Source organism: Lactuca saligna, chromosome 5, assembly GCF_052625555.1.
Source record: "Lactuca saligna cultivar CGN05327 chromosome 5, ASM5262555v1, whole genome shotgun sequence".
Lineage (NCBI taxonomy): Eukaryota > Viridiplantae > Streptophyta > Magnoliopsida > Asterales > Asteraceae > Lactuca > Lactuca saligna.
Genome location: NC_136421.1, coordinates 211,804,017 through 211,814,217, shown reverse-complemented (window position 1 = coordinate 211,814,217; position 10,201 = coordinate 211,804,017). Strand labels below are relative to the sequence as shown.

Here is a 10,201-nt window from a genome sequence, read left to right as displayed (position 1 = left end):
ACCATACAATAACATATAAACACGTACTGGGCTTTGCCCACTGCATCGGACCGAAACCCGGAAACTGCATCGGACCAAAGTCCGGAACTGACTGGGACCTTGTCCCCTGCATCGGACCGAAGTCTGGAACTAACTGCATCGGACCGAAGTCCGGAACTGAGTGGGACCTTGTCCCCTGCATCGGACCGAAGTCCGGAACTGACTGCATCGGACTGAAGTTCGGAAACTAACTGGGCATAGCATATCATAGCATAAACACATATCAACTAGCATAACACACATGATCATAAACTAATATACTGCATACTACGTCAGGCCGTAGCCCGTAACACTTAACATATAAATCCTGTATGAGCCACGAAGGCATCAGACGAACTAACAATTGCATCGGACCAAAGTCCGGAAACTACTGCTACTAAACGGGCCGTCATTGTGGCCTTAAACCCGTTCCTACTGGAAGGAAACTCACCTCGTAGCCTAGCTGCTGAAAGGACTGCTCTGGAACCTGTCTGCTGCGTCTCCGGTTTCACCCCGACTACAATATCCATGAGCACCATTAATCAAATACTGATAATAATAATACTGAGGGTAAAATGACTCTCCTACCCCTGGTCCAAGTCAACCTAACTTTCAAAGTCAACATTCAGTTGACCTGACTCACCGAGTTGGGCCGCCAACTCGTCGAGTCCTTACTCTTACTTCCTTGATTCCACTCACTACTACTCGTCGAGTTTTGGCGCAAACTCGGCGAGTTTCTCTTCGCTATTAACACTCTGACAATCTGCATCTGACTCGCCGAGTTGTATGAACAACTTGTCGAGTTCTCCTTCATCAGATGACTATTCTAGCTGTGACTCGCCGAGTTGTATGAACAACTCGTCGAGTCTGTTCTTGAAGTATGAAGATGGCCTTGGACTCGCCGAGTCAGGGCATTGACTCGTCGAGTTCTTCCACGAATGAGTCTAACCCTCTAACTCACCGAGTCCACTTCCCACTCACTGGCTCCACTCGGCATAACTCGAAAAGGAAACACAAGGGACTCGCGACTCGACTCGTCGAGTTAGAATAACGACTCGCCGAGTCGTATGCATGCAAATACTATACACTCGATTATGCTTGAAACTAATCCATGCCATTAGTAGATCTGGGTTCCTGGGACTCGATTTACACGTAAAGTTTCCCACTTTACGTGTAAATAACATAAAATGGAAGTTTTAAGGTTAAAAGCACACTATAATAGTAGATTTAGAGCTTTCATGCAAAATGGATCCATAAAGGTGCTAGATCTAAGCTCCTGGAAATCAAATCTAGCTAGATCCGAAGGTTAATCAACTCCATGAGTCCTTTATACCACTACTAAGCTAAGAAATGGTTTAAGAATGGCTTCACAAAGGAGATTTAACCATATAAACAGAAAAGGGCCAAGATATACCTTACTTTCTTCTGAAATTCCTCAAAGATTTAGGACCTCCTTCTTCTCCTCTTGATCTACCTTTCTTTATCTCTCAAAATCTTCAAATAACACGCCAAAATCACACAAAATGCAAAAAGGGCTCTAGGGTTTCGAGAATGAAGCTCTGAGGGGTGATGGGGGCTGACTTGAGGCCCCAAAAGTTGTTTATATAGGGTGCAAACCCTTGAAATCAGGGTTTCATCCAGACTGGCGGACTCGCCGAGTCCGGAATATGGACTCGCCGAGTCGCCAACTTAAACGTGCTCGAAATCGCGACCCAGCTCGACGAGTCCAGCTACTGACTCGTCGAGTTCCACTTAAAATTTGAAGAAAATAACAATAAATAACAATACAAATATTATACCAGAATTGGGGTGTTACAATATCATTACTCATTAGCAAAACTTATCTTCTGCTAATTGACAATGTGTATTACAAGGTTACAACAAAATTAACCAAACTTCGAATATCAATTTATTAGTAAGTAGTTACAACAAAATCAACCAAACTTCAAATATCAATTTATTAGTAAGTAGTTACACGTTACACGTTATATTATATTTGGGTTAATGTCATAAAAACCATCAAGTTTTCAGGGTTTTGTCGGTTTTGCTCAAAGTTGAAATTTATGTTCGTTTTTACCCAAACATTTTTGAAAAATGTTCGGTTTTACCTTTTTACCGGTGATAACAGGTTTTCCAGGTTATCATTATTTTAAATTCGCAAAAAGACCCTTAAGTTTACCATTTTTTTTTTTTTTGCGTTTTTACCCTTAAGTTTATAATTTTTTTTACACTTTTACCCTAAGTATATTTTTTTCATAATATACATATTCATATGATTTTTCTGCTTGAATACGTATAATATGAAAAAAAAAATACATAGGGAAAAAGTGTAAAAAAATTTATGAACTTAAGGGTAAAAACGTAAAAAAACTGTAAACTTAAGGGTTTTTTTGTGAAGTTAATATAATGGTAATTTGTTATCACCGGTAAAAAGGTAAAACCAAACATTTTTTGGAAAATGTTAGGGTAAAAACGGACATAAAATTCAACTTTGGGTAAAACCGACAAAACCCTAAGAACTTGAAGGTTTTTATGACATTAGCCCTATTATAATTCCATCTAAACATTTGCTTATATACATTTGTTTTGGACTAAAAATGAACTTAACCAAAATAAAGTTATTGAAAAAAATATTTACAAAATGATTTTATAATATATATTTAGGATTTAATTATTATTTTATATATCTTCGATGTGGTTCGGTTTTGCTGCATCAGTTTTTTGATAAAAAAACTGAAATAAAAGAAATAAATAAAAAACTGTTTTATAAAAACAACAAGAAAAACTAAAAAATATAAGAAAAATAAAAAAACACTAATTTAGTAAATATTTTTAAAATTATACTAGATTTGTAAATATTTTTTTTTGAATAACTCCAATTTGATCAAAAACTCACGTATCCTCCAGCTAAGCATTGGTAACTAACTAACTTAAGGGAACTCGGTGAAACTATATAAATAAACAATTTAAAGTAAGTTTGAGACATTAATGAACTTAAAATTCAACTTTAGATAAAATAGATAAAAGCTTAAATTTTTTGGGTTTCTATTACATTTATCCATTAAAATATATTATCTCTAACTAAAAGTGAGATGACCATACGTTGGTTTTAGATGTTAATGCAACGATAAAAAAAAACATTTAATTTACCTTTGTCTGGAAGTATATGATGAATAAGACAAGTTGACCAAATGTTCAAAGAGAACACCATTACACGAATCTCATTTTGTTTTCAGTTCAAGTCGACAATGATGCACCAAATCATCTGTGATTCATCCTTTCCCGATTAAGATTGGATATCAATCTCTTCTGCCCGGTGGCTCCCACCGTTTGCCGGCGTTCTCCGCCGCTGTCACGACCCTTCTTTCTCTCACTCTTGCTGTTCGATCAATCTAACCCGACAACAACAGACAAACCAATTAACTAAGCCAGGATCATTCAGCATATGATTCAATCGCACTCGTTCCATGGCTACACGTATCTTCTATTTACTGATTGTTTTTACTATCTACGGCTTCAGTTCTATCTCATCTAACCCTAATTTTGGTGTTTCTTCAACGATCGATGAATCTACAATTCTTGATTTCCATGGAGATTATTCGCCGCCGTCGCCTCCACCGCCATCTCCACCACCACACCCTCCGGCTCTATCGTGCGAAGAAGATTTACGAGGAATCGGGAGTTTAGACACTACGTGTGAACTAAATATTAGTACGATTTTCGTTGCTGATGTGTATATAGAAGGAAAAGGGAACTTTCACGTGCTCCCTGGTGTTAAATTTAAATGTCTTGCTTCTGGATGTTCGATAATTATCAATGTTAGTTCTGAGTTTAGATTAGGGTTGAATTCAGAGATAGTAGCAGGGACGCTTCATGTGACGGCAGGGAATGCGACATTTGAAGAGGGTTCAATCGTTAATGTTACTGCTATGGGTGGTGATCCACCGGAGCATACAAGTGGCTCGCCGAAAGGGGTGTTTGGTGGTGGTGGTGGGCATGGTGGGAGAGGTGCTTGTTGTGTTGTGGATAATACAAAGCTCCCAGAGGATGTATGGGGTGGTGATGCTTATGGGTGGTCGGATTTACCTGAACCCTATAATTATGGAAGCAAAGGTGGGGCTACTAATAAAGACGATGATTATGGAGGGAATGGTGGTGGCAGGGTTTGGGTTGAGGTGGTGGATGCTGTGGAAGTCAGTGGAAGAATTTTTGCAGATGGTGGTGATGGTGGTGTCAAAGGTGGAGGAGGCTCTGGTGGCAGCATTTTCGTCAAGTCCCGGAAAATGTAATGGTCTCTTTCTTTATCTTTTTTGCTTTTGTTCTTCTGTTATTGTTTGTTGGACCTAATTATGCAACAATCATCTCTGTTTGTTCTATGAAGAACAGGACAGGTAGTGGCATCTTAAGTGCATCTGGAGGTAATGGTTTTGGTGGAGGTGCTGGTGGAAGAATATCTGTGAATGTATTCAGCAGACATGATGATCAAACATTCTTTGCTCATGGTATATTCATATCAGATATCACTCATATGCTTTCAATGATCTTTATTCACACTTATTGAAATAATTGATGCAACAGGGGGACAAAGTTATGGTTGTCCTGCAAACTCTGGTGCTGCAGGGACTTTCTATGATGCTGTTCCTAGAAGACTCAGAGTCAACAACCACAACATGTCAACAGATACAGATACACCTTTTTTTGCATTCCCAAATCAGCCTCGTTGGACTAGTGTTGATATTCAAGAATATGCTAGAGCTGCTGTTCCCCTACGTTGGAGTCGCGTGCAGGTTGCCAATATATTCACTTGACACACAATTCTTAATATCTTGTCAAACATTTTCACAACAATTGACTGTTTTTCTATGATATATAGGTTCAAGGACAACTTAGTTTATCAGCTGGAGCAGTTTTAAGCTTTGGTTTACCTCATGATGCTGTGTCAGAGTTTGAATTAATGGCAGAGGAACTTTTAATGAGTGATTCAGTAATCAAGGTAAGTGGTTATATACGTTTTCTTATAGTAGTAATATAAAAAATCCAGTGGTGTTCTATATCTCTGCTATTCTTATTGCTTTCTTAATATGTTGTTTTAGATATATGGGGCTTTGCGAATGTCTGTTAAATTGCACTTGATGTTGAATTCCAAAATGCTTATAGATGGTGATGGTGAGGGTGATCCGATTATTGCCACGTCATTGCTTGAGGCTAGCAATTTACTTGTTCTCAAGGTAATTAGTTTTTCCTTCTCTTTTCTGAAGTCAAAGCTCTACTTTAAAAGTCAACCAATGTAGTTTTTAAGTATTCTCGTATGTCAGGGAGGATCTGTAATACAATCAAATGCAAATCTCGGTGTTCATGGTCAAGGTTCATTGAATTTGACTGGAGAAGGCAATGTTATAGAAGCTCAACATCTGGTTTTATCAATATTTTGCTGTATCAATGTAAGGCTAATTGTATTATTTATTTAGTATAATAGTATTACTGATTTCTTCTTAAAATAATATATTTGGCCACTTATGTAGGTTGAACCTGGGTCGATGCTAAGAGGTCCATTAGAGAACACAACTATTGATCACTCGTAAGTACCTTTAGTTGTAGTCAATGATTTGGTTGACTTCAGTAAGATGATATGTTGATATATGATAGGGCACATTGTGAACTGGAGGTTTGCCCAATGGAATTAATCCATCCACCTGAAGATTGCAATGTGAATTCTTCATTGTCATTCACTCTTCAGGTAACAAATAGTTACTTTAAGGGAAAATTGCACGAAATAGGCTCAAATAGCAACATACGTTACTCTTTTTACCAGTATAATGGCATTATACTCACATTTATATACCCAAAATAGCATCTTTTATCTAATTAGGTATTTTCTGATTAGTCATTAACTCATTATGTATATGTAGATCTGTAGAGTTGAAGAGATAGTTGTTGAAGGTTCCATTGAAGGATCTGTTGTTCATTTTCAATGGGTCAGAAGTGTATTAATCAAACCATCTGGATCAATAAGTGCTTCTGGATTAGGTAAAGACTTTATTACTTTCTTTCATCAGACATCAATATAAATAACTTTTTTTTTTTTTTTTTTTTTTTTTTTTTTTTTTTTTTAATAAACATTTGAGATCTGGGACTTATGTAGGCTGCATTGGTGGAGCTGGGCAAGGAAAAATCTTGAATGATGGTACTAGTGGTGGTGGGGGACATGGCGGCAGGGGTGGTGATGGATACTATAACAACAGTATTGTTGTTGAAGGTGGTGTTCCTTATGGTGATGCTGATTTTCCTTGTGAGTTTGGTAGTGGCAGTGGGGATGATAGTTTGGGTGGTGCAACTGCTGGTGGTGGTATCATAGGTATGTAAGCTTCTGAATCTTTAAGGTTGAAATGCTATTATGGGTAAAATGGTAATCTGTAATAGTTTACTTTTTTTTTTTTAAAAAAAAAAAAATTGAAATAGTGATGGGATCATTGGAGCACTCTTTGTCGAGTTTGTCAATCTATGGGTCACTGACAGCTGATGGAGAAAGTTTTGGGGAAAATATAAGAAAACAAGATGTGAAGCATGCTGGTGGAGGATCTGGTGGAAGTGTTCTTCTGTTTGTCGATAGATTGACACTTGGCGATTCATCTGTAATCTCAACTGCTGGAGGGTATGGTAGTCAGAATGCTGGTGGTGGGGGTGGTGGTAGGATTCATTTTCATTGGTCAGATATTACAGTTGGAGATGAATATCAACCTGTCGCTAGTGTTAATGGAACCATTAATATCGGGTTTGATTCCTCACAATTACTACTACTACTACTACTTTCGTCTTCATTTTTTCATCTTACATGTACATTTTTTTATTGTATTTTTGATTCTTGAATATGTCAGAGGAGGAATTGGTAAAGGCCTTGGGCAACCAGGGAATAACGGGACTATCACTGGAATAGTTTGTCCACAAGGGCTGTATGGTATTTTTTGTGAGGTACATTTATTCATAACTTTAATCACATAAATGAGCTGAAATATCAAATATCAAATATCCCTCTCTAAAATGTTCCCTTCACAATCTTAGGAATGCCCACTTGGCACTTACAAGAATATTAGTGGGTCCGAAAGAGATCTTTGCTACGATTGCCCAGCTCTAGAGTTTCCACATCGTGCCATTTTTACCCCTGTTCGAGGTATTTCTTTTATTTATTCGGTTATTCCAAATGAGTCAGATTTTCTTTTTCCGAAAAGTTTGCATTATGTTGCTTAACAAAGCATGTGATATTATTACATTACAGGTGGTGTTTCTGATGTTCCTTGCCCTTACAAGTGTGTGTCTGAGAGATACCACATGCCTCACTGCTATACAACATTTGAGGAGTTAATTTATACTTTTGGAGGCCCATGGCTATTTGGTTTTATGCTTCTAGGTTTGCTCCTCCTTTTTGCCCTTGTACTTAGTGTTGCTCGTGTGAAATTTATTGGTGGGGATGAATTGCCTGGATTAGTTCCCACTCGACGTGGCTTGCAGTTGGATCGATCTGTTCCTTTCTTGGAATCATTGAATGAGGTCCATTCTTTAACTTCCACAAAGCGTGTGTTTGGTTTGTAGATTCAAATGGAATTTAAATTTTATGTTTGCTGCTTCTTTTTTAGGTTCTTGAAACAAATAGACATGAGGAATCTCAGAATCATGTCCACAGAATGTACTTCATGGGATCTAATAGTTTCAGCGAACCTTGGCATCTCCCTCATTCCCCTTCAGAACAAGTAGCTGAAATTGTGTATGCATTTTACAAATTTTCCCTCGTTTAACAGTGATTTTTCTTGGAAAATTTATAAACGAAAACATCATTTATCCATACACTACATAATGGGATTTTTTTTTTGGGTGTGTGGCAGATATGAAGATGCATTCAATAGATTTGCAGAGGAGATAAATTGTTTAGCAGCTTTTCAATGGTGGGAAGGATCATTTTACAGCATCCTTTCTGTGGTTGCATATCCGTTTTCCTGGACATGGCTACAATGGTGTCGCAAAAAAAAGATACAAAGATTACGTGAGTTTGTTAGATCAGAATATGATCATGCGTGCTTGCGTTCATGTCGTTCCCGTGCTCTCTACGAGGGGCTTAAGGTTTCCCTTTTTATCCTTCTATATCCAACAAATAACAATCTGCTTTCAATCATTTGTTTCTTACAATTTCATTTCTCTTTATATTATTTGTTAAATACAGGTTTCTGCAACTTCTGATATGATGCTTGCATATGTGGATTTTTTCCTTGGTGGAGATGAGAAGAGAGACGACCTTCCTCCTTCACTTCATCAAAGATTTCCCCTCTCTTTAATTTTTGGAGGAGATGGAAGTTACATGGCTCCTTTTGTTCTTCATAGTGATAATATTCTAACTAGCCTCATGAGTCAGGTCCACAATTTTATAATTACATTGCTATAATTGGCTACATTTTTCAAAGTACAATGCCTTAGTTAAAGATGCTATAATAAACAAATACTTGAAAGTGCGTTGTTATTTATTTATTTTTAAATTTTACAGGCTGTGACATCGACGATTTGGTACCGATTGGTTGCTGGTCTAAATGCACAGCTACGGCTTGTTAGGCGCGATCAGTTAAAGTCAACTTTCCGACCAATCATAAGCTGGCTTGACATGTATGCAAATCCAACTTTAAGAGTGCACAGAATACGCGTTGATTTAGCTTGCTTTCAGCCTACTGCCTTGGGCTATTATCAATTCGGATTGGTAGTTTCTGCAGTTGAGAATCAGCGGGCCCCACCACCTTCACATGGTCTACCCGATCCCGAGGTGCAGTCAAGGTAATTTAATTCATTCTACATTGGAGTCACCTCAAGATACATTGATTTCAATTAGATACTTGAAAAATCCAAATTGATTTGAATTTGATACTTACATGATGTGCAGCTATTTCGTGAATCATCGTGGTAAGGTTGAAGAACGCGTCCATTTCCAAGAGTCTGAACCCTTGATGACACATAGAAGAGCATCTGGATGGATTCTAGATGATATTAGCTTAAGAACACTTAGAGAGAACATGATGTGGTATCCTCTATCGTTTATCATATGCAACACCAAACCAGTTGGTCATCAGGTAAAACCAAACCAGATGGAGAGTATTACTTACTTTTGTAATATTATAATTATTTGTATTTTTTGCAGGATCTTGTGGGGTTGGTGATATCTATTCTTCTGTTAGGAGATTTTATACTTGTGTTACTGATGTTGCTTCAGCTTTACTCAAATTCCATGGTGGATTTATTTTTGGTGTTATCTCTTCCCCCTCTCGGAATTCTCCTCCCATTTCCAGCTGGAATTAGCGCGTTATTTAGTCATACTCCTAAGCGTTCATCAGGGCTTGCACGTTTTTATGCACTCTGGAACATCACATCCTTGGTCAATGTTGTAAGTCAAAGTCATTCCCTTCACAACACTTAAAAAAAAAATAAAAAATAAATTACATGAGCCTTTGTAACTATAGTTTCTGAAACAGGTTGTTGCTTTCATATGTGGATATTTTCATTACAAGAATCAACTCCCCCCAAACGACAATCATTTAAATTCTTTGTCCTGGAGCTTAAGCTTGTAAGCTGCTATTTTATTCTTACAATTTTCCATTTTATTTCCCTTAAGAAACCTAAATGTGGTGGTGGTGGTGGTGGTGGTGTGCAGGGATGATGGTGGATGGTGGATGCTTCCATCTGGATTGATGGTGTGTAAAATTGTACAGGCACAACTAATTGATTATCATGTGGCTGATCAAGAAATTCAAGATCGAACATTATACTGTAATGATCCCACTGTTTTTTGGCAGTCGTGAAACAAAACATATATCCACATTCCTTTTTTTAATTTATTTATTTTTGTGTGTGTGTGTGTGTGTGTAGTTTTATACGAAAGAAAGTACAAAAAAAATATATATAAAATTTTGATGTTACCCAAAATCATGAATACACGTACGTATATGCAAAACAGATGTAGCTTTAGAGTATGGGATTGGATGTCGGGTTTTGAATGTTTTTTTTTTTTGGATTGGAATCTTGAATTGTTAGATTGGTAGGGTTTTGGTTCATAATCTATGTTATATGTTAATGTTTTTGTCCTTAAGACATAAAAAATGGAATTCAAGAAGCTGTGTTATATGGTATATATACTATATAGTCAAGTTCAAAA

General features: G+C 37.3%; 1 protein-coding gene across 1 annotated transcript; it reads left to right on the top strand.

Annotated features, from left to right (window-relative positions):
• The first annotated feature begins 3,211 nt into the window (after window positions 1–3,211).
• On the top strand, window positions 3,212–9,972 carry LOC144998832 (uncharacterized). Its single transcript, XM_078958567.1, has 22 exons — window positions 3,212–4,303; window positions 4,405–4,520; window positions 4,597–4,805; window positions 4,892–5,011; window positions 5,112–5,246; window positions 5,334–5,459; window positions 5,541–5,596; window positions 5,665–5,755; window positions 5,928–6,045; window positions 6,161–6,373; window positions 6,478–6,790; window positions 6,894–6,987; window positions 7,078–7,186; window positions 7,292–7,563; window positions 7,650–7,777; window positions 7,896–8,130; window positions 8,231–8,419; window positions 8,549–8,829; window positions 8,936–9,122; window positions 9,191–9,433; window positions 9,522–9,613; window positions 9,701–9,972. The coding sequence occupies exons 1-22, from the start codon at window positions 3,486–3,488 to the stop codon at window positions 9,846–9,848; spliced, it is 4,293 nt and encodes a 1,430-aa protein (XP_078814693.1). The 5' UTR covers window positions 3,212–3,485; the 3' UTR covers window positions 9,849–9,972.
• The last annotated feature ends 229 nt before the right edge of the window (window positions 9,973–10,201 follow it).